At 43.2% G+C, this 27,790-nt stretch overlaps 1 protein-coding gene across 1 annotated transcript in view; it reads right to left on the minus strand.

The window, feature by feature from the left end:
• LOC126188459 (probable cytochrome P450 301a1, mitochondrial) overlaps positions 1 to 27,790 on the minus strand; it is a 150,253-nt gene that overhangs the window by 70,106 nt on the left and 52,357 nt on the right. The window contains exon 7 of the mRNA XM_049930063.1: positions 19,800 to 19,968. Coding sequence (XP_049786020.1) covers positions 19,800 to 19,968 — 169 coding nt within the window. The remainder of the gene's footprint in view (positions 1 to 19,799; positions 19,969 to 27,790) is intronic.

The following is a 27,790-nucleotide window of genomic DNA, read 5'->3' on the forward strand; positions in this document are numbered from 1 at the left end:
ACTGCAGTGGATGATGGCCACCTACGGATTATGGCTCAGAGGAACCCTGACATCAACGTCACCATGTTGAATAATGCTTTTCGCGCAGCCACAGGACGTCGTGTTACGAATCGAACTGTGCACAATTGGCTGCATGATGCGCAACTTCACTCCCGACGTCCCCGATGAGGCCCATCTTTGTAACCACGACACCATGCAGCGCGGTACAGATAGGCCCAACAATACGGCGAATGGACCACTCAGGATTGGCATCACGTTCTCTTCAACGATGAGTGTCGCATATGCCTTCAACCAGACAATCCTCGGAGACGTGTTTGAAGCCAACCTGGTCAGGCTGAAGGCCTTAGACGCACTGTCCAGCTTGTGCAGAAAGGTGGAGGTTCCCTGCTGTTTTGGGGTGCCATTATAGGGGACCGACGTACGCCGCTGGTGGTCATGGAAGGCGCCGTAACGGCTGTACGATACGTGAATGCCATCCTCCGCCCGATAGTGCAATCATATCGGCAGCATACTGGTGAGGCATTCGTCTTCATGGACGACAATTCGCGCCCCCATCGTGCACATCTTGGGAATGACTTCCTCCAGGATAACGACATCGCTCGACTAGAGGGGTGAGCATGCTTTCCAGACATGAACCCTATCGAACATGCCTGGGATGGATTGAAAAAGGCTGTTTGTAGGCCGCGCGGGATTAGCCGAGATGTCTCAGGCGCTGCAGTCATTGTCTGTGCGGCTGGTCCCGGCGGAGGTTCGAGTCCTCCCTCGGGCATGGGTGTGTGTGTTGGTCCTTAGGCTGATTTAGGTTAATTAGTGTGTAAGCTTAGGGACTGATGACCTTAGCACTTAAATTCCATAAGATTTCACACACACTTGAACTTTTTTTTTTTTTTTTTTTTTGCTGTTTGTAGACGACGTGACCCACCAACCACTCTGAGGGATCTACGCCGAATCACCGCTGAGAATAGGGACAATCTGGACCAACAGTGCCTTGACGAACTTGTGGATAGTATGCCACGACGAATACTGGTTATTAGACATTAGAGGCACCGGTGTGTACAGAAATCTGGACCACCAACTCTGAAGGTCTCGCCGTATGGTGGTACAACATGCAATGTGTGGTTTTCATGAGCAACAAAAAGGGTGAAAATAATGTTTATGTTGATATCTATTCCAATTTTCTGTACAGGTTTCGAAACTCGCGGAACCGTGGTTATGCAAAACTTCTTTTGATGTGTGTACATGGACGTTAATTATCAACAACACCCCCCCCCATCTAAACCATGGGCCTTGACGTTGGTGGGGAGGCTTCTGTGCCTCAGTGATACAGATAGTCATACCGTAGGTGCAACCACAACAGAGGGGTGTCTGTTGACAGGCCAGACAAACGTGAGGTTCATGAAGGGGAACAGGAGCCTTTTCAGCTGTTGCAGGAGCAACAGTCTGGATGATTGACTGATCTCGTCTTGTAACATCAACCAAAACGGCCTTGTTGTGCTGGTACTGGCTCAAATGGCTCTGAGCACTACGGGACTCAACTTCTGAGGTAATTAGTCCCATATAACTTAGAACTACTTAAACTTAACTAACCTAAGGACATCACACATATCCATGCCCGAGGCAGGATTCGAACCTGAGACCGTAGCGGTCTCGCGGTTCCAGACTGTAGCGCCTAGAACCGCACGGCCACTCCGGCCGGCTGTGTTGGTACTATGAACGGCTGAAAACAAAGGGAAGCTACAACCCGAATTCAGCCCGAGGGTATGCAGCTCTACTCCATGGTTAAATTATCATGGCGTCCACTTGGGTAAAATATTCCGGAAGTAAAATAGTCCTCCATTCTGATCTCCGGGCGGGACTACACAGGAGGATGTCGTTATCAGGAGAAAGAAAACTGACGTTCTCTGCGTCGGAGCGTGGAATGTCAGATTCTTTAATCGGGCAGGTACATAAGAAAATTTAAAAAGGTAAATGGATAGGTTAAAGTTGGATGTAGTGGGAATTAATGAAGTTCGGTGGCACGAAGAAGAGGGCTTCTGTTCAGGTGAACACAGGGCTATAAACACAAAATCAAAAAAGGGTAATGAAGGAGTAGGTTTAAAAATGAGCAAAAAAAAAAAAGGAACGCGGATAAGAAGCCAGCATAGTAAAAGCATTATTGTAGTCAAGATAGACAGGAAGCCCACACCCACCAAAAAAGTACAATATTATTTGCCAACTAGCTCTGCAAATGGGAAGGAGATTGAGGAACTGTATGATGAGATAAATGAAATTATTCATATGGTTAATGAAGCTGAAAATTTAATAGTCATGGGGCACTGGAATTCGATAGTAGGATTGTAGGAAAAAAAGGAATAGAATGAAAAGTAGTAGCAGAATATTGGCGGGGGGGGGGGGGGGATGGGGGGTGGAATGAAAGAGCAAGCCGCTGGTAGAATTTTGTACAGAGCATAATTTAATCACAGCTAAGACTTGGGTTGAGAATCATGACAGAAGGTTATACACGTGGAAGAGACCTGTAGACACCGTACGTTTTCAGATTGATTATATAATGATAAGACAGAGATTTAGGACCCAGATTTTAAACTGTAAGACATTTCCAGGGGTAGATGTGGACTCTGATGACAGTTTATTTGTTATGAACTGCAGCTTAAAACTGAAGAAAATGCAAAAAGGCAGGAATTTAAGGAGATGGGACCTGGATAAACTGAACGAACCAGAGGTTGTAGCGGGTTTCTGAGGGAGCATTAGGGAACGTTTGACAAGAACAGGGGAAAGGAATACAATAGAAGAATAAAGGGTAGCTTTGATAGATAAAATAGTGAAGGCAGCAGAGTGTTAAATGGGTAAGAAAATATGGCCTAGTAGAAATCCTTTGGGTAACACAAGACACATTGAACTCAATCGTGGGAAGTAGAAAATATAAAAATTCAATAAATGAAGCTGGCGAAACAGAATACAGACGCCTAAAAAATGAGATCGACAGGAGGTGCAAAATGGCTAAGCAGGAATGGCTAGAAGACAAATGTAAGGACGTAGAAGGAAAATTAAAGAGATCTTTGGAGAAAAGATGGAGCTCAGATGGAAAAGCAGAAAGCAGAAAAGTGGAATGAGTTTGTAGAGGGGCTATACAAGGGAGATACACCTGCGAGCAATGTTATGGAAATGGAAGAGCACATAGAGGAGGATGAGAAGGGAGATATGATATTGCCTGAGGTATTTGATAAAGCTCTGAAAAAGTCGGTACAAGGTCTTATGAGTAGACCTCATTCCGTTAGAGCTACTGGTAACCTTGGGAGAGCCAGCCATGACAAAACTCTTCCATCTAGTGAGCAAGATGTATGAGTCAGGTGAAATACCCTCAGACTTCAAGAAGAACATAATAATCCCAATTCCAAAGGAAGCAGGTGCTGACAGGCGTGAAAATTACCAAACTATCAGTTTAATAAGTCACGGCTGCGTAATACAAACACGAATCCTTTACAGAAGAACGGAAAGACTGATAGAAGAAGATCTTGGGGGAGATCAGTTTGGATTCCGGAGAAATATAGGGACACCCGAGGCTACACTGACATAGAAGATAGGTTAAGAAAAGGCAAAACTACGTTTATAGCATTAATAGACTTAGAGAATATTCCAGTCAACATTGTTCAAAGCTTTCTCTTTCAGATTCTAAAGGTGGATGGGGAAAAAAACAGGGAGCAAAAGGCTATTTACAATTTGTTCAGAAACCAAATGGCAGTTATAAGAGTCGAGGGGCACGAAAGGGAAGCAGTGGTAGAGAAGGAAGTGAGACGGGGTTGTAGCCTGCCACCGATGTTATTCAATCTGTATATTGAGCAATCAGTAAAGGAAATAAAAGAAACATTTGGAATAGGAATTAAAGTCCAGAGAGAAAAGATAAAGACTTTGAGATTTGTCAATGACATTGTAATTTTGTCAGAGACAGCAAAGGCTTGGAAGAGCAGTTGTAGGAATTGGATAGTGTCTTGAAAGGAGGATATAAGATGAACATCAACAAAAGCAAAACGAGGATAAAGGAGTGTAGCCGAGTTAAATCAGGTGATGCTGAGAGGATTAGATTAGGAAATGAGACACATCAAGTAGTAAATGAGTTTTGCTACTTCGGAAGCAAAATAACTGGTGATGGTCGATGTAGGGAGGATATAAAATGTAGACTGGCAATGGCAAGCAAAGTTTTCCTGAAAAAGTGAAATTTATTAGTATCGAGTATAGATTTCAGTGTCAGAAAGTCCTTCCTGAAAGTATTTGTGTGAAGTGTAGCCCTGTATGGAAGTGAAACATGGACGATAAACAGTTTAGTCAAGAAGAGAATAGAAGCTTTTGAAATGTTTTGCTACAGAAGAATGCTGAAAATTAGATCGATAGATCACGTAACTAATGAGGATGTACTGAATACAATTGGGGGGAATGTAAATTTGTGGTACAATCTGACTAATAGAAGAGATCGGTTGGTGGACACATTCTTATGCATCAAGGTCTCACCAGTTTTGTACAGAAGGGAAGCGTGGCGGGTAAAAATCATGGAGCGAGACCAAGAGAATGAGTACACTAAGCAGATTCAGAAGGATGTAGACTGCATTAGGTACTCGGAGATGAAGAGACTCGCACAGGGCAGAGTAGCCCTTTGGAGTGAAGACCACAACGACAACAACAATACTAACAATAGTATGTAAAGGTAAAATCATCGTTGGTAGCGACAAGTTATGCACTTTTTCCTTGTTTGTGACAACTGTTATAAAAAAATACAATGATGTTTAACATAACAGTGAAACATTGCTTGTTGGCTTCTGTCTCACGCAAGGACTTAGCAAGGATTTTGTCAAAATGGGGGCGGGGTTTCCGAATTGTTAAAGAGCTTAGATAGGCTCATGTTTTAAATTTATTCTTGATATTTATTTATCTGTTTTAACCTGTTTTGGGAGGCCTTCTTGCAAATAGTATTAAGCAAGAAAATATTTTATTAAAATAGTATAATATGTATCCTCAACATAGATATACAAAAGGAATACCCAACGCTCAACTAAATATTTCTGTATTTTGCAGTATGATAACTTCACCCTATTGCCAAACGAATGAAAACTCGCCTCTTTGCTAGCAGAACACAACTCAGTCTTTTAATATAAGGTTCAGTATAACAGAGCAGAAGAATCTTAACATAGAGTTCAATAGAGTTAAACGGGTTCAAGTCTCTTTTGAAAATAGTTATGTTTCTCTTGTAGCATATTTAAATTTACAACGTATCTGAGCACTTCAAAGCATCGTTAAGTTCCTCAATTCAGTCTCAAATTTTATTAATGGATCTTTCATTTCATTAAAATTCTTCAGTTTCCATAAGTGACCAAGAACGTTTTTGAGTTATTATTTCATTAGTCAACTTGAAGCTACAGCAACCAAATTTATTTACAAAACGAAACTGAAGACACTTATCTAGAGCTACAGTTTTTGGATCTTAATATTTATTTACGAGATTATTTCAACTACACTTCTAAAATATGCGATAAATGAGTTTCTGTTTATCCGTAATGGATACACAGTCTTTTATGCTAATAAATTCCTCTACAGTGTACAAAATACATGACGTTTATTTGAAAATACGTTACATTTGTGCCGGGTAGACTCACTGTTCCAAGAATATTACGAATTGCACATTTCACAGCAGAATATCGTTCTTGTGGTAAAACCTGGAGACATGATGTATCGCCGTTCCACAAGTGAGCCATTTTTATGCACAGATAGACAGTACATAAGGACGACCGTTAGCCGCCTTCCAATGTAAATATGGCTTTTAGTACCGCGAGTCTCCGGGGACACGTTCGGGTCGTCTTGTCTGCAGTTCTTTTCATTTAAGTAGTGAGTCAGAGAATGTGTCAGGAAAGAAAGGAATCCGGAAAGAATTGGCTGTTGCCTACAGTAAGTGACCAATGCCGACATTTGCCTAAACTAAAATTGAAAATGTGGACTAAAGAAAACCATTTTCAAGGTTGCAAGCGGATTGATTCGAACCGCTTCGGCTCCCAAATCTAGGGGCTGCTAGCTCAGCGCCTCAAGACGCAGACTATCCAGTTTGGTGGAGAATTTGGAAAAAAATGTTTGTTGTACATTGTTTTCAAATAAAATAAAATGCGTGACAACAAAAGATGAAATTCTGGTGCTTGCTAAATTGTGCATGTTTCGTTATTCGACAGTGCGTGAATCATGCGTATTTTAATATTTAATTTTGCATGGCATTCGTGGCTTCAGTTATTGTAGTATTACATGAGCGTGAATAGATTTTGGACGGACGAGGTTGGGGCGGGGGGAGAGAATACAAAGCGCAGTCTTCTCCTACGAATTCTGTTAGAAGCGAACGAACTATAGAATGTGCTGTCATCACATAACTGTTCCGTTCCACACAAACCCTTCCCCATCGTTCCGTATTTGAAACGGTTTTCATAACTGAGTACTGCTTGGGTGACCAGATTGGTCGATGTTTTGCTATTTGAGCTAATTACAATAGAATTTAGAGCAGAATTTTTAAAATGCAATCATCACCGGCGACATTTTTGTTGATCAGCGTGAGTTTTGGGCGAGATAGGTAAATCCAAATGTTTTTTATGCACTGATTTTAATTTAATGTTACTTGTAATGTTCAGGTTGCTCCGCTGTCTTGTGAAATTCTGAAATACTGCAACCCAGATGTTATACCAGTCTGCAAATAACGACTGCATTGCTAACACTCGACTGCTATACATAGATAACTAGGCAAGTATAATAGTGCTTGGATATTTTTAATTTGGCTTAACGCTAGAGGACGAATACAAATCCGTTTTCCTCTTCTCTCTTATTAAAAACTTATCCATAATTAGAAACTATCAGAAGAGCACCAAAACAATAAACAGCGGCGCTTACATTAAATTCAACTGCAAGTAAGAACTGAACTGATAACATAACAACTGAACTCAAGAAAGGCTGCCAGTGTACATTAGTTGTTCCTGGTTAAAGTGGGGATAGGTGACAACCGATAGTCCTATCGATATTATGATAGTTTAAATCTATCAATTGCCTTGCTGACTACTGACAGTGCGTATCCCTTTTTTAGCTGTACGACTGAAAATCAAAATATAAGGGGCGATCAAAAAGCTTCCGTTCGAAGGCCGCGTGATCAAGAATTGATGTGCCGCTCTGGCAAAATCGCCGTAGGCATAGAGGCACTCACCCCTATCGAGGCACCAGGTTGAAAATATTTGTCTGGTAAAACACCGTGTTCTGCTAAGTGAAGAAATCCTAACTGCCTGCTGCACATTCTGTCGTACAGGAATCGTCGACCCTCCAAGGGCTTTTTTAAGGGACCGGACGCATGGTAATCACATGGGGAGAGATGAAGACCATGGGGCGAGCGCTCGAGAGTGTCCCACTTGAGCTGCCGTAACTTCTGCGTTACGACATTTTTGACATGGAGACGTATGTTATCATTAGGCAGCAGCACACTTTGTCACAGTTTTCATTCCTCAACGGTGATTTTCGACAGACATACCGGGTGATAAAAAAGTCAGTATAAATTTGAAAACTTAATAAATCACGGAATAATGTAGATAGAGAGGTACAAATTGACACACATGCTTGGAATGACATGGGGTTTTATTAGAACCAGAAAAATGCAGAAGTTCAGAAAATGTCCGACAGATGGCGCCTCATCTGATCAGAATAGCAATAATTAGCACAACAAAGTAAGACAAAGCAAAGATGATGTTCTTTACAGGAAATGCTCAATATGTCCACCATCATTCCTCAACAATAGCTGTATCGAGGAATAATGTTGTGAACAGCACTGTAAAGCATGTCCGGAGTTATGCTGAGGCATTGGCGTCGGATGTTGTCTTTCAGCATCCCTAGAGGTGTCGGTCGATCACGATACACGTGCTACTTCAGGTACCCCCAAAGCTAATAATGGCACGTACTGAGGTTTGGGGACCTGGGAGGCCAAGCATGACGAAAGTGGCGGCTGAGCATACGATCATCACCAAACGACGCGCGCAAGAGATTTTTGACGCGTCTAACAATATGGGGTGGAGCACCATCGTGCATAAACATCGTACGTTCCAGCAGGTGTTTATCAGCCAGGCTGGGGATGATGCGATTCTGTAACATATCGGCGTACCTCTCACCCTTCACAGTAGCAGCTACAATACCAGAATCACGCATTTCCCCGAAAAAAAAGGCCCGATAACTGTAGATGTGGTAAATCCAACCCATACCGTGACTTTCTCGTCGTGCAATGGAGTTTCCACGACAGTTCTAGGATTTTCGGTAGCCCAAATTCTGCAGTTGTTGGCATTGACAGACCATCGGAGCGTGAAATGAGCTTCGTCATCTTCCACCATCTTTTGAAACGCCCACACCACAAATGCCCTCCGCTTCACTAAATCGCCAGGTAACAGTTCATGATGCCGATGGATTTTGTACGGATAGCATCGGAGGGTACGCCTAAGTGCCAACCAAACAGTAGTGTATGGAATGCCGGTGCAACGTGCGACTGCACGAGCGCTGACTTTCCCGTGCATAGACGAACCCGCTACAGTCTCCATTTCTTCCTGAACTGTCTCAGCAGCATTACGCCTTGTGCTCGGTCGGCCACTACGGGGGTCTATCGTCTAAACAACCCGTGGCTTCGAACTTCGAAATCATTCTCGCCACAGCTGCATTTGTCAACGGACCTTTACCCATTCGAATCCCCTTCCTATAGCGATAGGATCGTAACGCTGAACTACCATATTCCCCATTCTGATAATACAGCTTCACTAAAAGCGCCTGTTCAGGTAACGTCAACATGCTGCGACTGCTGGCGCATCTGATTCTCTCTCTCATTATAGCTCCTTTTATACACGATTGTCATGCGCAGTCACTGAAGCTTTGCTGTCCAGCGCCATGTGTCGGACATTTTGTGAGCTTTGTTCTTTTTCGGTCATAATAAAACCCCATGTCATTCCAAGCATGTGTGTCAATTTTTACCTGTCTATCTACATTATTCCGTGGTTTATTAAGTTTCCAAATGTATACTGACCTTTTGATCACTCGGTACTATCCAATACACATTCTTCATTCTCCGATGGATGCCTACCAGTGTCTGTCCTTCGGCAGACAACAAATGATCAACACATTGGTCCTGTTTGGACGCATTTGGTAAAAACGTCACCACGGTTCACACTTCCGCATTTACACGAAGCACGTCAGAAAGACAGGAATGCCACTCTAATCCCTTCCCAAAATGTCGGTGCTTACACACCCTTATCAAGGGCGCCCATAAAGTAGTTTGTTGGGGGGGGGGGGGTTCTGTACTTGGGAGTGTGAAGTATTTTTAATATTCTGGAAGACGATGGTGACTTTTAAGTAGCCAGGCAAATACTCTAGTTCCGACCCTGTAACAACCCGCCTAACGAATCATTTTCTTGGAAGAAAAACAGCCAGGTATACTATAATGTTTTGCATTCCATGAGACATATGAGGGGTGGGGCGGCCCCTCCTTTATCGCGGGTATGAGCGCCCTTGCTCCTGATGTCTCTTAATTTGACTAGGCGACACCTAGATCGTGCGTAATTTCGTTTAAGGGGGAGGGAGTTCGGGACCCTCTAGACTGTCTCATTTGGCTACGCCCTCGTCTCGGTTTCTTCCGCTGATGTTTGTTTGACAGTTTTCCTGTCGCTTCGCCAGCAAAAGTGGCTGGCATTGTCAAACCTTAACCCGCCACTGCCGGCAGCGGACTAGTGCCTGTCTCGCGGTCGCAGATAGTAATCATATTCCTGTTGCGGGTGGCAAAGGGAGCGATATTGACCAAGGGAAAGGCCTCAGACGTTTACACGACAGGTACATAAGTGTGTCCCAGAAGGAACAGTCAATATTCATGGATACAACAGGAACGATCATTTTAAGTACACTACTGGCCAATAAAATTGTTACACCACTAAGATGACGTGGTACAGACGCGAAATTTAACCGACAGGAAGAAGATGCTGTGATATGCAAATGATTAGTTTTTCAGATCATTCACACAAGGTTGGCGCCGGTGGCGACACCTACATCGTACTGACATGAGGAAAGTTTCCAACCGATTTCTCATACACAAACAGCAGTTGACCGGTGTTGCCTGGTGAAACGTTGTTGTGATGCCTCGTGTAAGGAGGAGAAATGCGTACCATCACGTTTCCGACTTTGATAAAGGTCGAATCGTAGGCTATCGCGATTGCGGTTTATCGTATCGCGACATTGCTGCTCACGTTGGTCGAGATCCAATGACTGTTGGCAGAATATGGAATCGGTGGGTTTAGGAGGGTAATACGGAACGCCGTGCTGGATCCCAACGGCCTCGTATCACTAGCAGTCGAGATGACAGGCATCTTACCCGCATGGCTGTAACGGATCGTGCAGCCACGTCTCGATCCCAAAGTCAACAGATGTGGACGTTTGCAAGACAACAACCATATGCACGAACAGTTCGACGTTTGCAGCAGCATGGACTATCAGCTCGGAGACCATGGCTGCAGTTACCCTTGACGCTGCATCACAGACAGGACCGCCTGCGATGGTGTACTCAACAACAACCTGGGTGCACGAATGGCAAACCGTCATTTTTTCGGATGAATCCAGGTTCTGTTAACAGCATCATGATGGTCGCATCCGTGTATGGCGACATCGCGGTGAACGCACATTGGAAGCGTGTATTCGTCGTCGCCATACTGGCGTATCACCCGGCGTGATGGTATGGTGTGCCATTGGTTACACGTCTCTGTCACCTCTTGTTCGCATTCACGGCACTTTGAACAGTGGACGTTACATTTCAGATGTGTTACGACCCGTGGCTCTACCCTTCATTCGATCCCTGCGAAACCCTACATTTCAGCAGGATAATGAACGACCGCATGTTGAAGGTCCTGTACGGGCCTTTCTGGATACAGAAAATGTTCGACTGCTGCCCTGGCCAGCACAATCTCCAGATCTCTCACCAATTGAAAACGTCTGGTCAATAGTGGCCGAACAACTGGCTCGTCACAATATGCCAGTAACTACTCTTGATGAACTGTGGTATCGTGTTGAAGCTGCATGGGCAGCTCTACCTGTACACGATACCCGAGCTCTGTTTCACTCAATGCTCAGGCGTATCAAGGCCGTTATTATGGTCAGAGGTGGTTGTTCTGGGTACTGATTTCTCAGGATCTATGCACGCAAATTGCGTGAAAATGTAATCACATGTCAATTCTAGTATAATATATTTGTCCAATGAATATTCGTTTATCATCTGCATTTTTTCTTTGTGTACCAATTTTAATGGCCAGTAGTGTAGAACGTCATGTGGACTTATTCTCTATTACGAGTGGTTTCCGATATGGAACACATTTAACGTATGTTTTTATTTATTTAGTGTATTATTCAATATATTATCATGTATACACATTGCAATTCAACGATATTAGAGACACTATTCAATCGCAGAATGCTAACTTCCCCTTAATATTTTTATAATCTGTGGCGTTCCGTTTTCCTCGTGGAAAAAGAAAATTTATAGTAGTCTTCGGTCTTTTTCATCGAGCGTCGCTGCTAGAAGCTTGTACTCTTCTGCACTTTATATGACGTTTTGAAATAATAACCAATATAAACTTATTTACGCTTTCGTTTGGTAGTAGTATGCACATTCCTGTTCTCATCTAGCGATGACAACTTTTGTATATTTTTCGGCGAGCTAAATTAGTTTGAAGCGGACAGTTTGTTGCGGCAACTATCGCGCGCAATAAGGGCGCTATTGTTTTCACATTTCAATATTTGCGACTCATGCGATATCTAGAATGAGTCTTTTTATTTCCCTTTTCAGATTTTCCAGTTTCCCTACCACATTCAAACTGCAACGTACATCCACTCCCATTTCCCTCCTGTATCAAAGTAAATTATTCCTTGATATTTCGAGATGTGTCCTTTCACTATATCCCTTTTTATAGTCACGTTGTGCTCGTAATTAGATGCAGTAATTTTTCATTAGTTTTCGGATCTACTCAATTAATCTTCACCTGTCTTTTGTAACACCAAATATGAAACGCTTCAATTCTCCTATGCTATGCACCGCTTGTCGACTACGTTGTACTTTCACATACTGCTACATTCCAGACAAATACTTACCGTAAAGACTTCCAGACACTTATAATTGGTATTAACAAGTTTTTCCTTTTCAGAAATGCTTTCTTACGATTGCCAATTGCATTCTATATCATGCTTACTTCGGTCGTCATCAGTTATTAAGCTGCCCAAATGGCAAAGTTCATCAACTAGCTTTAGCGATTCGCTTCCTAGCGCAGTTCCTGACTTCAGCTGCATTCCTTTACCCTTGTTTGTTCACTTTTCAAGATACTATCCAGTCCGTTCAACCGGTCGTACAGTCACATAAAGTAGCCCTACGATACGCACCTCTTATTATAATAACTGTATTTGTGGTAACTACATTTGAAAGCAGCTTTTCCGCCTTTGATGTACTTCAGTTTTTTACATAGCAACAACAATTATTCACTGTTGCTTTTACTAATACGTGCAGTGCATGGCGGAGGGTATCATTTCGGTCTGAGTGCAAAATGTAAAGAAACAGTATTATACCGAAGTCACGTGACAATCTGAGTTCGATGTTGTCCACGTGCACAGTATGCTATGTACACGCCCAAGATATTATTATTGTCTGCTGTTTAACTACCACAGAAGCTTTCGTCTACTTTTCACAGATTTTATATTTTCGTCTTAACAAATCTTCTGCTTTTTAAACGGAACTGCATCCTATTTATGCCTGCGGATTACACTGAAGTGACAAAAGACCCAGTATAGCGATATGCACGTATACACATGGCGGTAGTATTGCATACACAAGGTACTGGGTCTGGTTCCTCTGGATGTGCGACTACAAGGAGACCATTTGCAGCCATTCATGTACTTCATGTTCGCAAACAACGATGGATTTTTTATGGATGATAATGTGCCATGTCACCGAGCCACATACGTCCGTTATGTCACCAGTTGTTAACGACTGGTTTGAAGAACATTCTGGACAGTTCCAACGAATCATTTGGCAACTCAGATCGCCCAACATGAATCCCATCGAACATTTATGGGACATAATAGAGAGGTCAGTTCGTGCACAAAATCTTGCACCGGCAACCCCTTTGCAATTGTGGGCTTTTATAGAGACGGCATGCTTCAGTATTTCTGACCAGTTGCTGCTCTATGCCGGGCAAAAGGAAGTCTAACACTATATTAGGAAGTATTCCACTACTTTTTTCACTTCTGTGTAAGGCTGCCTAAAACCATTCAATATACAAACTTGAGCAAACGTTGCATTACCAACAGAGTGACGCCATGGTATGTACAACCAGACTTCAACTGTACAGGACGGAAGTATAGGCAGGCGGTGGGCGTTATGGAATGATTAGGGTTATTTTTTTTAGAGAAAGGCCATTTATTGGCTAAAGCATGTTGAAAGGGGCTACATAGGCCTAGGGAGGTGAGGGTGAGCCAGAGCTTAGAATTTGGCGAAGCATTGTTCCCGAAGCTACCGGAAGTGGTTGTCTGCCAAAACTAAGTCCACGGCGCCGCAGCACCGGGAGAAGCGGGAGATGTTCACTGCTACATGGCGCCCATCCGACTGGCGGGTTAGCAAGAATACAAGAGAGTGGGCCCGTCGAAGGGCGGCCGGGTATATTCGACGCACCACGCGGCTTCCTCCGCCCTGATTGGTCAAGACCGAGCAAGCCGTGCGAACGGCATGGAACATTCCAGAGCGTTGCCTGCTAAGCGACGCCTGGGGCGGCGTTATTTCGTAAGCACATGACAGAGGCGCGTGGCCAAGGTGCCCTTCCTGGGTGCTGACTTCCTGTTACTAAACCGTGGGACAAAAGAATCTACAGGCAGCTAAAACTGCCGGCCGTGGCTTGGCCGCAATGGTAAAATCAAGTTACCGTTTGGAGGCTCATATAATAAAGTAAAATCCCTTATTGCCTGGCTCATCCTTTACACAACAATAAATTCAGAGTGTTTGGACTCCGACACATTGGGATCCACATTATTTGTTGACAGGTGGTATGTTAAACAGACCTGTGTTCCAATATTGGTGGAAATGTGATTGCTATGAACTTAGTCATGAATTCCTATACCTGTGGTATTTGATATCTTTGACTGACGTCCTTTTCTTAACACTGAAATTCTTAACCGTCACTCTGCACACAAGGATCTAGTGAGTTCCAAATGAGTTACTTTTAAAATACATAAAATCGAAATTACATAATTATACAGGTCAAACATATTAACATACGTTTTTTAAGATTATTGAAAAATGATTTTCAGTAATAGTACTAAAAATATAATTTTGTTGTTTCATTTACAAAACCATCCAGTGCAATAAAAATTAATAAGGAGATTGTGTAGAATTGTGGATGTCTGTTGAAGGTGGGAGTCGGATGAAGGTGATATGGATGAAAATATAGTGTGTTTATAGAATTAGGGTTGGTTCAATGTGTCGCTTTAGCGGTTTCAGTACATCAGGATTGGAAAATAGAGGGAAAGTAATGTCACCGTTGGAGATGCTTTCCTGGATAGTGTAGGACATAAGTAAGGGTATTGCGAGGTGCCGGGGCTAGCAGTGTTTTTAACACTCAATTCTTCTAGAATTTACATATGTACATGATGCTCTAAGCCCCCCCCTATTCTAACTCCAACTTTTGCTGTCGCACAAGGATAAAAAAAATACACGAACTGACTCTAATCAACCCTGCCAGTGGAGTAGAAGAGAGTTTGGCACCTGCAATAATTTAGTTTGATAAATAAGTTAAATAAACGAAGGTTTCATTAACATAGTGAGGAATGATGGGGTTGCTCTACCGATTAACAGAATGAAAGTTCTGTCCAAAATAACAATATGATTTATTAAGACTAAACACAAAATAATAAACAAAAACACATGAAACAATACATCAAATTGGCTCAAATTGGATACTCAAACAAACGCTGTGAATGTGAAGTTGTCCCTAAACTAGATTGCGAGGATTATGACGAAGTGGTATGTGCAGCCAATTCCTTCCAACTCAAATCTTAGAGAAAACACATAGCCAACCCAACTTTAATTGCTGCTACCCATGACAGAACAAGGCTAGAAAAAAGACGAACAGGCGCGCTCTGCTGAGCTCTGATTATCACCTAGGAAAATCCCTATCTGCCGGTGCTGCGGACATACATTACCAAACTGTCTTCTTGACTGCCAGGACACGATCTGGCGTACCGGAGCTGTTGGCTGGTTGCTTCGACGTCCTCGACCGAGAGGCGAGAACCGACTACCTACAAGAGCACCCGTACAAAAACCGAACACAGAACATTCCCGCCCCCACGACAGTGCCGTGGTTAAACGTTCCAATCAGCAACTCGAAAACCGGCGGAAAATTCCACTCCATTGCCGGAACGCTACCATTCCACCAATGGAGATTCTTGGCGCCAATTTCTGCGCCGATCTTGCTACGTCACGGAGCTATGCCCTGAGCAAGCCAATCACAGTTACTATTTTGCAGAAAGTGCGGGAATTTTCCCGCCACAGCTGCCTGGGTACACAAGTCATTCCCACGCCTCGCTGGTAGCCCGCCAGAAAGTGTTTTCGCTAAGTTTCTGCGAAGTAACGGAACCTCTAGCCCAGCCGCTACTTCAGGCTCTGCGGGCGTGCCTCTTGACAATGTCGGTGTCTGCAAAGCTTTCACTCGACTTCCTCACACCCGTCGGCTTAAAGCTTTCCAGATCAGCAGAGCCCGCCTGTCACCGGACCACCCGGGTGACGAGAGACGCTGCGTGGGAAGTCCACGTGTGAAGGAATAGCAACTTTCCACCGCATGCAATTAGAGAGGAGAATCGTAAGATAGAAATATGAGAGGGGGCTCATGCCACCTCTCATAGCCCCTACGCCATTTTAGATTGTAATTGGTGAGCGGTTGGCTCACTTAGGACCAAGGTAGTGAGTCAATCGCCCAAGAACAATCTCGCAAACTGGCTGCACATGCCGCACTCTATAAAGAAAATAACTGCAACTGAAAAATGCAGCTCTTAGAGGGAGGATTATTTATGATGTAGCCAACTTCACCTTCTTAATATGGAACACTAACACTCACATCACACATCCATACCCAGGGAGCCCCTTCCAAACACCGATTCACACAGACATTCACTCTCTATTTATGGCCCGGGCATGTGAGCCAAATATGGAGCAATTTATTCTTTACAATCAGAGTTGGAGTGCTCCGCAATTAAATGCCCAAGATGTTACAACAATTTTAATCATTAAACTAACCTGAACTCACTCACACATGATACTATTTAAGTTAACAATCTCTTTGTGAGCTTTCAGAATCTAATTACAACCTCCGATTCATTCTGTCTCCCTGCAGCAAGAATAACCTTCACAAAATGTTCCCTGAACTGATGGTCCATTCACAATGACAGTGGTGGTATCTGCTTCAGTTTATGGGGACTTCAGGCACACTGTTTCCATACATTCAACAATAAATGCAAGATACAAAAAAAATGGTGTGGAGAACAATACAGTAATTTGTAATAAGAATTACAGTGTAAAACAAACACATACAAGGTATCACATACATTACAAAAACAACACTAGAGAAAGAAATAAAAAAAAACAAGGTTCATGGGACATTAAGTTGTGCGTGCACATTGCACACTGTTCACGACTGTGCTGAGAATGAGGCACTAAATCACATTGTTAGAAATGTTCGAAGCACTTCAGAAATTCATTAGTTTCTCTGAGGGGGTTGGCATGTTGAGTCATATGCATTGATGCACGTGGTTCCATGTCTTGAGCATTGGAGGGGGGCTTTTGGGATGGGGCCACAGTACTGACATCACTTAGGGCTAAACGTCGGGTGTTGTTGCTACGTTGTTGCAACAGCAATAGGGAGTGCTGGAGCATCTGCAGTACGCTGTTGAGATTGTAGTCAGACCCACGCATATGAACACGGCAGTACGGTAGGAAGACACAGTGATAGGCTCTCCTCACGTCGATTAATTGTCTCTGTTTCATCCTCTACCTCACTATCATAATCACGGCCGCAACGCTGCTCTAAGATCGCGTCCAAATCACCTTCCTCATCAATGACCCTGGCGTCCTGTCCTGCTAAAAATGTGCCCATCTCATCTCCGAACCTATTCCCGTCGGTAAACTGCCCCTTATCCATTATGCTATCCTCTTTTGTTTTAGCGTCGCTCGATAATAGTCGTGCCTTACTTCTCGTTATCATTCATGAAAAACAAATTTATCTAAAATGCACAATAAAATTAATCTACTCCATATATGTTTAGACATAGACATAAAGTTTCAACAACGCCACTCCAACGCTGTAATTATACGCACGATTTGTTGTGGTACAGAAACCGCACACAAACCCAACAAAGTGTGATATGATACGGACACACCATCAAAGGAACACAAAAACAATGACCAAAAAAAATATATACACTGAAAACAAAAACAGTAATCATGCGCCGCTACTTAAAACTAAACGCGGAACTACCAGAAAAAACTTGGGTATTAATCAATAAAAAAAATTAAGCAAAAAAATTCTGAGTGTCCCTACTACTAATAATACTTGCTTATCAGAAGATTCACAGGGAAGATCCGAGGCTAAGGGTCGCCATTTTATGCGAGGTGCCGGGGCTAGCAGTGTTTTTAACACTCAATTCTTCTAGAATTTACATATGTACATGATGCTCTAAGCCCCCCCTATTCTAACTCCAACTTTTGCTGTCGCACAAGGATAAAAAAAATACGCGAACTGACTCTAATCAACCCTGCCAGTGGAGTAGAAGAGAGTTTGGCACCTGCAATAATTTAATTTGATAAATAAGTTAAATAAACGAAGGTTTCATTAACATAGTGAGGAATGATGGGGTTGCTCTACCGATTAACAGAATGAAAGTTCTGTCCAAAATAACAATATGATTTATTAAGACTAAACACAAAATAATAAACAAAAACACATGAAACAATACATCAAATTGGCTCAAATTGGATACTCAAACAAACGCTGTGAATGTGAAGTTGTCCCTAAACTAGATTGCGAGGATTATGACGAAGTGGTATGTGCAGCCAATTCCTTCCAACTCAAATCTTAGAGAAAACACATAGCCAACCCAACATTAATTGCTGCTACCCATGACAGAACAAGGCTAGAAAAAAGACGAACAGGCGCGCTCTGCTGAGCTCTGATTATCACCTAGGAAAATCCCTATCTGCCGGTGCTGCGGACATACATTACCAAACTATCTTCTTGACTGCCAGGACACGATCTGGCGTACCGGAGCTGTTGGCTGGTTGCTTCGACGTCCTCGACCGAGAGGCGAGAGCCGACTACCTACAAGAGCACCCGTACAAAAACCGAACACAGAACATTCCCGCCCCCACGACAGTGCCGTGGTTAAACGTTCCAATCAGCAACTCGAAAACCGGCGGAAAATTCCACTCCATTGCCGGAACGCTACCATTCCACCAATGGAGATTCTTGGCGCCAATTTCTGCGCCGATCTTGCTACGTCACGGAGCTATGCCCTGAGCAAGCCAATCACAGTTACTATTTTGCAGAAAGTGCGGGAATTTTCCCGCCACAGCTGCCTGGGTACACAAGTCATTCCCACGCCTCGCTGGTAGCCCGCCAGAAAGTGTTTTCGCTAAGTTTCTGCGAAGTAACGGAACCTCTAGCCCAGCCGCTACTTCAGGCTCTGCGGGCGTGCCTCTTGACAATGTCGGTGTCTGCAAAGCATTCACTCGACTTCCTCACACCCGTCGGCTTAAAGCTTTCCAGATCAGCAGAGCCCGCCTGTCACCGGACCACCCGGGTGACGAGAGACGCTGCGTGGGAAGTCCGCGTGTGAAGGAATAGCAACTTTCCACCGCATGCAATTAGAGAGGAGAATCGTAAGATAGAAATATGAGAGGGGGCTCAAGCCACCTCTCAGTATAATATAATACTATATAATAAATATAAAAATAAAAAATATATAATACGTACAATAAAATAATAATAAAGTATAATAGGTGAGAAACGGTTGGTTCAAAAATGGTTCTGCGCACTGTGGGACTTAACTTCTGAGGTCATCAGTCCCCTAGAACTTAGAACTACTTACACCTAGCTAACCTAAGGACATCAAAGACATCCATGCCCGAGACAGGATTCGAACCTGCGCTCGTAGCGGTCGCGCGGTTCCAGACTGTAGCGCTTAGAACCGTTCGGCCACTCCTTCCGGCGAAATGGTTGGTATTTGACCATTGGACGATGTGGTAAAAGACCCATGTGGAGGAATTTACGTGTCTGCAGAAGGCAAGGTAAAAAGCATGCACCGCGCGGGATAGCCGCCACGGTTCGCGCGGCTCCCCCCGTCAGAGGTTCGAGTCCTCCCTGGGGCATGGGCGTGTATGTTGTCGATAGTGTAAGTTAGTTTAAGTTAGATTAAGTAATGTGTAAGCCCTGGGACCGATGACCTTAGCAGTTTGGTCTCACAGTAACTTACCATAATTTACCACAAAACAGAGCATGGCATTGAAGGATTTGTAGGGATGTTGCTTTGACTACAGAAAACCTACGGTATTGTGCTGCCACTAGGGTCATACTGGATGGTAGTGAGGGTCTGGTTCTAGGATTTTCAAAGCCGCCTGGAAGCGATCCTAAGAGCCATTGCTGGAGGACTCATGCTGTGAACAGTGGGCTGTATTTAAAAAACTATAAATGTGTTACCGTGTCGATGCCGCCGAACATCATGTCCAGCGCCATGACGATGGCGATGCGCGGGTCGTCGCTGGATATGAGAAGCTTCTCCAACACACTTAGCTCTCCAGTCGACTGACCCTCGTCTCCACGAGCTCTGATGCGCTCCAGCGCTCTCGTTATATGCCGCATTGACACTCTGTGAACACAAGGCGATTAGCAGCATGTCACTGGCCTTCCATTGTACCATGTAACAGAGAATTGTACGTAGGTTCGCCATCTTTGTGGCCAAGGATTAGCGACTCGGACAAATCATTCGTTTTTCGTTTCTTTTCTTTCACAGTCACTATAAGCAATAGAAAAAACCGAGATCCGAAGACAACACAAAGTTTATGGGCATTCCTCAACAAACCATATACCCACCCCTATGACCTATCTGTAAAGAAGGACGTCTTTACAGACGAATGGAAAAACTAGTAAAGGCCAACCTTGGGGAAGATCAGTTTCGATTCCGTAGAAATATTGGAACACGTGAGGCAATACTGACCTTACCACTTATCTTAGAAGAAAGATTAAGGAAAGGCAAACCTACGTTTCCAGCATTTGTAGACTTAGAGAAAGCTTTTGACAATGTTGACTGGAATACTCTCTTTCAAATTCTGAAGGTAGCAGGGGTAAAATACAGGGAGAGAAAGGCTATTTACAATTTGTACAGAAACCAGATGGCAGTTATAGGAGTCGAGGGACATGAAAGGGAAGCAGCGGTTGGGAAGGGAGTGAGACAGGGTTGTAGCCTCTCCCCGATGTTATTCAATCTGTATATTGAGCAAGCAATAAAGGAAATAAAAACTTTGAGGTTCGCCGATGACATTGTAATTCTGTCAGAGACAGCAAAGGACTTGGGAGAGCAGTTGTATGGAATGGACAGTGTCTTGAAAGGAGGATATAAGATGAACATCAACAAAAGCAAAACGAGGATAATGGAATGTAGTCGAATTAAGTCGGGTGATGCTGAGGGAATTAGATTAGGAAATGAGACACTTAAAGTAGTAAAGGAGTTTTGCTATTTGGGGAGCAAAATAACTGATGATGGTCGAAGTAGAGAGGATATAAAATGTAGACTGGCAATGGCAAGACATCGTTTCTGAAGAAGAGAAATTTGTTAACATCGAGTATAGATTTAAGTGTCAGGAAGTAGTTTCTGAAAGTATTTGTATGGAGTGTAGCCATGTATGGAAGTGAAACATGGACGATAAATAGTTTGGACAAGAAGAGAATAGAAGCTTTCGAAATGTGATGCTACAGAAGAATGCTGAAGATCAGATGGGTAGATCACATAATTAATGAGAAAGTACTGAATTGAATTGGGGAGGAGTTTGTGGCACAACTTGACAAGAAGAAGCGACCGGTTGGTAGGACATGTTCTGAGGCATCAAGGGATCACAAATTTAGCATTGGAGGGCAGTGTGGAGGGTAAAAATCATAGAGGGAGACCAAGAGATGAATATACTAAGCAGATTCAGAAGGAGGTAGGTTGCAGTAAGTACTGGGAGATGAAGAAGCGTGCACAGGATAGAGTAGCATAAAGAGCTGCATCAAACCAGTCTCAGGACTGAAGACCACAACAACATGACCTACCTCCCTAGGCAATAAAGTTATCTTGTATTGGAATGAAATTCCTAAACACAAAAACGTTTCCAAATAAATCTCCTTTGTTATTTTCACGAATTTCTGTGTGTTAATTCGATATTTAATAGACACAGTTCTTGCGTTTCCGTTTGTGTTGGAAGTAAACCGATTTTGTGACATATTAAAATTTCTTAATCAGGAGCGAATTATTTTGCCTCACCTAAGTGGTATGGTAGTTTAGTGTTTGAATCTCTGTGTCTTAATCTAATTTATTGGACATAGTTCTTGCGTTTTCGTCAGTGTTTATAGTAGAGTTCCATAGGGCGTTTCGATAGTCTTTTGTCTGTGTAATGTAATTTTTCACGGTCTTTAGTATAACTAGGGTTCTGTGATAGCTGTGTGCGGATGCGAGCCGAGTTGCTGATACTTCACATCTACATCTACATCTACATTTATACTCCGCAAGCCACCCAACGGTGTGTGGCGGAGGTCACTTTACGTGCCACTGTCATTATCTCCCTTTCCTGTTCCAGTCGCGTATGGTTCGCGGGAAGAACGACTGTCTGAAAGCCTCTGTGCGCGCTCTAATCTCTCTAACTTTACATTCGTGATCTCCTCGGGAGGTATAAGTAGGGGGAAGCAATATATTCGATACCTCATCCAGAAACGCACCCTCTCGAAACCTGGCGAGCAAGCTACACCGCGATGCAGAGCGCCTCTCTTGCAGAGTCTGCCACTTGAGTTTGTTAAACATCTCCGTAACGCTATCACGGTTACCAAATAACCCTGTGACGAAACGCGCCGCTCTTCTTTGGATCTTCTCTATCTCCTCCGTCAACCCTATCTGGTACGGATCCCACACTGATGAGCAATACTCAAGTATAGGTCGAACGAGTGTTTTGTAAGCCACCTCCTTTGTTGATGGACTACATTTTCTAAGGACTCTCCCAATGAATCTCAACCTAGTACCCGCCTTACCAACAATTAATTTTATATGATCATTCCACTTCAAATCGTTCCGCACGCATACTCCCAGATATTTTACAGAAGTAACTGCTACCAGTGTTTGTTCCGCTATCATATAATCATACAATAAAGGATCCTTCTTTCTATGTATTCGCAATACATTACATTTGTCTATATTAAGGGTCAGTTGCCACTCCCTGCACCAAGTGCCTATCCGCTGCAGATCTTCCTGCATTTCGCTACAATTTTCTAATGCTGCAACTTCTCTGTATACTACAGCATCATGCGCGAAAAGCCGCATGGAACTTCCGACACTATCTACTAGGTCATTTATATATATTGTGAAAAGCAATGGTCCCATAACACTCCCCTGTGGCACGCCAGAGGTTACTTTAACGTCTGTAGACGTCTCTCCGTTGATAACAACATGCTGTGTTCTGTTTGCTAAAAACTCTTCAATCCAGCCACACAACTGGTCTGATATTCCGTAGGCTCTTACTTTGTTTATCAGGCGACAGTGCGGAACTGTATCGAACGCCTTCCGGAAGTCAAGAAAAATAGCATCTACCTGGGAGCCCGTATCTAATATTTTCTGGGTCTCATGAACAAATAAAGCGAGTTGGGTTTCACACGATCGCTGTTTCCGGAATCCATGTTGATTCCTACATAGTAGATTCTGAGTTTCCAAAAACGACATGATACTCGAGCAAAAAACATGTTCTAAAATTCTACAACAGATCGACGTCAGAGATATAGGTCTATAGTTTTGCGCATCTGCTCGACGACCCTTCTTGAAGACTGGGACTACCTGTGCTCTTTTCTCGGCTACATGCTGTGTCAGCTTTGGTTACACAACCTGAAGCTGCAGTGAGTGGGAATTACTGTTGTGGGCCGGCTGTGGGGATCCAGCGGACGTCCAGCACTTCCCATGAGTCCACCGATCGGTCCTCACCGGTGGTCAGCCCAGTTACTGCTCGCATTGCGGTTGACACCTCACGTGTGGTCGAGTGGGAGGCCGCCTCGGGGCGTGGCAGAAGGCCGAACATAAGGCCTCCCTGGTTAGTCTGACAAACAGGTTCCAGCCAAATGCAGTCGCTTGTACTGTTTTAGAGGAAATCTCTCAGTCTGCAATCCAGGCAATCATAGAGGGTGGGGTTATTGGTAGCTGGAATCTCCAATGTAGGCGCGTTATGGAGCCCGTCAGGAACATGGCTGTCAAGGAGGGGAAGAAAACCAATGTACACTCCGTGTGCATACCAGGTGGCGTCAATCCAGACGTGGAACGGGTTCTTCCTAATGACATGAAGAGTACAGGGTGAAGCCAGCTGCTGGTGGGTTCTCATGTCGGTATCAGTGATGAGTGTCGCTTTGGTTTCGAGCGGCTGTCAGAAGTGGTGAAGGCTGGCAGTCTTGCTTACGAGATGAAATCAGAGACCACCATTCGCAGCATAGTCGACAGGACCGATTGCAAACCTCTGGTACAGAGCCTAGTGGAGGGTCTGAATCAGAGGCTCAGACGGTTCTATTACGTGTAGGCCGCAAATTCCTCGCACCGTAGGGTGGTTGGGTTTCGGGTTCCACTATATATATATATCATACGCAGGAGGCGGCTACAGGGGTGTACTGGGCGGTTTCTTAGGTTAAAGGATCTCGGAGAAACATAGAAAGGGCTTCAGTCTCAAAGGGTGCAGGTCGAAGACAGGAAGAAACCTACATCTAGAAACCATCGGTATAAGACTTATAAATTCTCGTAGCTGTGTAGGAAAATCACCAGAGCTCCAAGCGCTAATGGAAAGCAATGATGCTCAAATCGGTATAGGCACTAAGAAATGATAGGCTAAAGACAGTTGGCGGTGGCGTGTTTGTTCTGTTAGAAGTAGTTTCATCTTGTAGCGAAATTGAATTAGATGGTTTCTGTAAGTTAATATAGGTAGAGGTCATTCTTGGCACCGGCACAAAATAATAATTGGATCCTTTTACCGACCTCCCAACTCAGATGATACAGTTGCTGAAAGAAACTATTTCGAGCAGTTAGTTCACGAGCCCACACGAATAGTAAACGGATGTGAAAGCACACCTGACACCTTCGCAACAAATCATCCTCAGTTAATAACGAGCATCAAAAGTGATACACGGATTAGCGAACGCAGGGTTGTCGTAGCGAGACTGAATACCGTAACTCCCAAATTCTCCAAAAATAAACGAAAAATATACCTATTCGAAAAAGCAGATAACATTTGCTTGACGCTTTTCTGAGACACAATCTCCACTCCTTCCAACCTGATGTGACTTGAATTCAAAGAACTGCCAAGTTTCGACAACAACTGAGAGATTTATACCAAACAATTTAATAAAAGACGAAGCTGAACCCCCTTGGTACATAAACGGGTCATAACACTGTTCCAGAAAGAACGAAAAAAGCATGACAGATTTAAATGAACGCAATATTCCCATGATGGCGATGTTTTACAGAATCCCGACTTCAATGCGAGATGCTTATAATAGTTTCCGCAATGAAACATTGTCTCGAAACCTGGCGGAAAATCCATAGCTACGCTGGTGGTATGTAAAGTATACAAACGGCAAGACACAATCAATGCGTTTTCTGCGCGATAGCAGTGGAAATACCAAAGATGACAGTTCTGCTAGAGCAGAGTTACTAAACACAGCCTTCAGAAATTCCTTCAGAAGTAAATATTCCAGAATTTGAATCAAGAACAGCTACCAACATGAGTAACTCAGAATAAGATAAGCTCGGAGTACTGAAGCAACTTAAATCATTTAATAAAAGCAAGTCTTCCAGTTCAGACTGTATACCAGTTAGATTCCTTTCAAGTATGCTGATGCAATAGCCCTATACCTAACAATCACATACGACCGCTCGCTCGACGAAGGATCCGCAATCAAAGACTGGAAAGTTGCACAGGCCACACAAGTATTCAAGAAAGGCAGTAGGAATAATCCACTAAATTACAGGCCCATATCATTTACGTCGAAATGCAGCAGTATTTTAGAACAATTATCGTAAATTGATTCCAGAAAGCTTTCGGCATCGTACCTCACAAGTGGTTTGTAATCATATTGTGTGCTTATAGAACATCGTCTCAGTTATACGACTGGATTTGTAAGTTCCTGTCGGAGAGGTCACAGTTTGTAGTAATTGACAGAAAGTCATCGAATAAAATAGAAGTGATTTCTGCCGTTCCCCAAGGTAGTGTTATGTGCCCTCTGCTGTTCCTTATCTATATAAATGATTTAGGAACAATCTGACATCCGTCTTAGATTCTTTGAAGATGATGTTGTCATTCATCGTCTGGTGAAGTCGTCGGAGGATCGAAACAAATTGCAAACCGATTTAGAAAAGATATCTATGTGGTGCGGAAATTGGCAATTGCCCTAAATAATGAAAAGTGTGAGGCCATGCACACGAGTGCTAAAAGGAATTCATTAAACTCGGTTACACGATAAATCAATCAAATCTAAAGGCCGTAAAATCAACTAAATACCTAGGAATTATAATTACGAACAGTTTAAGTTGGAAAGAACACATAGAAAATGTTGTGGGGAAGGGAAATCAAAGACTACATTTTATTGGCAGAACACTTAGAAATGTAAAAGGTCTACTAAGGAGACTGCGTACACAACTCTTGTCCGTCTTCGTTCGGAGTACTGCTACGCCGTGTGGGATCCTTACCAGATAGGATTAATGGAGTACGTGAGAAATTTCACAGAAGAGCAGCACGTTTTGTTTTATCCAGAAATAGGGGAGAGAGTGTCACAGACGTGATGCAGCATTTGGGGCGGACATAATTAAATCAAAGACTTTTCACGTTGCGCCTGGATCTTTTCACAATATTTCAATCACCAACTTTCTCCTCCGAATGCGAAAATACTTCGTTGACGCCAACCTAAATAAGAAGAAACGATCATCATAATAAGATAAGAGAAATCAGAGCTAGCACGCAAAGATATGGGTGTTCGTTTTTTCCGCACGCCTTTCGAGAGTGGAATAATAGAGAATTATCCTGAAGGTGGTTTGATGAACCCTCTGCCAGGCACTTAAGTGTGATTTGCAGAGTATCCGTGTAAATTTAGATGTAGATGTAAATGCAAATATAAACACGCACTATTCCCAAATATTTTCCAGAAAATCCGCTGTTCTCCACCTCAATACCAACTTACGCCACACACCACCGTCTTGGCCCAGCTGACAGCTGCCACTGTCACCCCCCCCCCCCCCAAACAAACCCGTGTGCTCCACCACCCACCAGTGCTTAGAGCAGTAGATGTTCAACAACACTGCTCACTTATCAACTTTTCTTTTATTCACAATCAGTTAGTCAAACATTCCAAAAATAAAAAAACACTTCCGACTACTAGAAGTTTGCTCATTAATTATAAGGTTGGGAGCTAATTTTAAGTCTGCATATATTCCTCTTGTAACAAAAAAAGAAAATTTTTTTTCGTCTTCGTGACATATGTACGTTACTATTTCGTTCTTATGGGATTTTAAGAGGTAGCAATCGTAGAGAAATACTTGTCCTGTCATTTTGTATTAACCACTTTATGTTTTTTTTTTTCTTACTTGAGTTTCGATTCCCCCCGAAGGGGGCGGGCTGACAGCAGCTTAGTACGCCGCTCTTCAGCTTACAGAATTTGTTTTAAGAAGATGAAGATAATAAATAATGAAAGCAGGCGATAAAATCGGTGACTTAAATGGTAAAATTGCGGAAAATTGTGGAACTTAAAACATAGAACAAAGGGTTGATGATGCTAATAAAAAATGTATGAAGCAGACAGGTACAAGAATAGATAGACAATTTAAAAAAAAACACAGCGACAGTCTGGTTTCTGTTCGCAAGAGATATAAAATTTACGCCCAGCGACAGCATGGTTTCTGTTCGCAACACTTTGGAAAGACGAACAACACTGAACATTCACTTGAACACTGCACCAAAAAATTGGCACAAATATTACACACCACAGCTGAGGGCAGATGTGGGGAGGCAGAGAGAGGTTAGGTGGGGAGAAAACAGGATGTAAGGGGGGAAGAGGGGCCTGGGGAAAGGACAGAGGAAAGGAGGGAGGGTGAGGATCAGAGTTGATAGGAGGGATAAATGGAGGGACAGAGGGCATCATCTGGGAGAGGGAGTTGATGGAACCCACCTTGGGAAAGGACATGAAGGGTATAGAGATGGAGGGTAGGAGGGACACAACAGTAAAGGCGTGGCAGAGTGTGGGGATTGGAGAGGAGAGGAGCAACCAGGGGGTGAACAACTTTATGTGTAGATTTCCTCTGTTATCGATTTTATGCAAAAAAAAAATTAAGCTATGAATAAAAAATTTCTTTTTATATATCGTTTCTTGCCCAATGGGCTGACACGAATAGCTCTTAAAATTTATACATACGCATTGTAAGTCACACA

This window comes from Schistocerca cancellata, chromosome 5 (assembly GCF_023864275.1).
Source record: "Schistocerca cancellata isolate TAMUIC-IGC-003103 chromosome 5, iqSchCanc2.1, whole genome shotgun sequence".
NCBI lineage: Eukaryota > Metazoa > Arthropoda > Insecta > Orthoptera > Acrididae > Schistocerca > Schistocerca cancellata.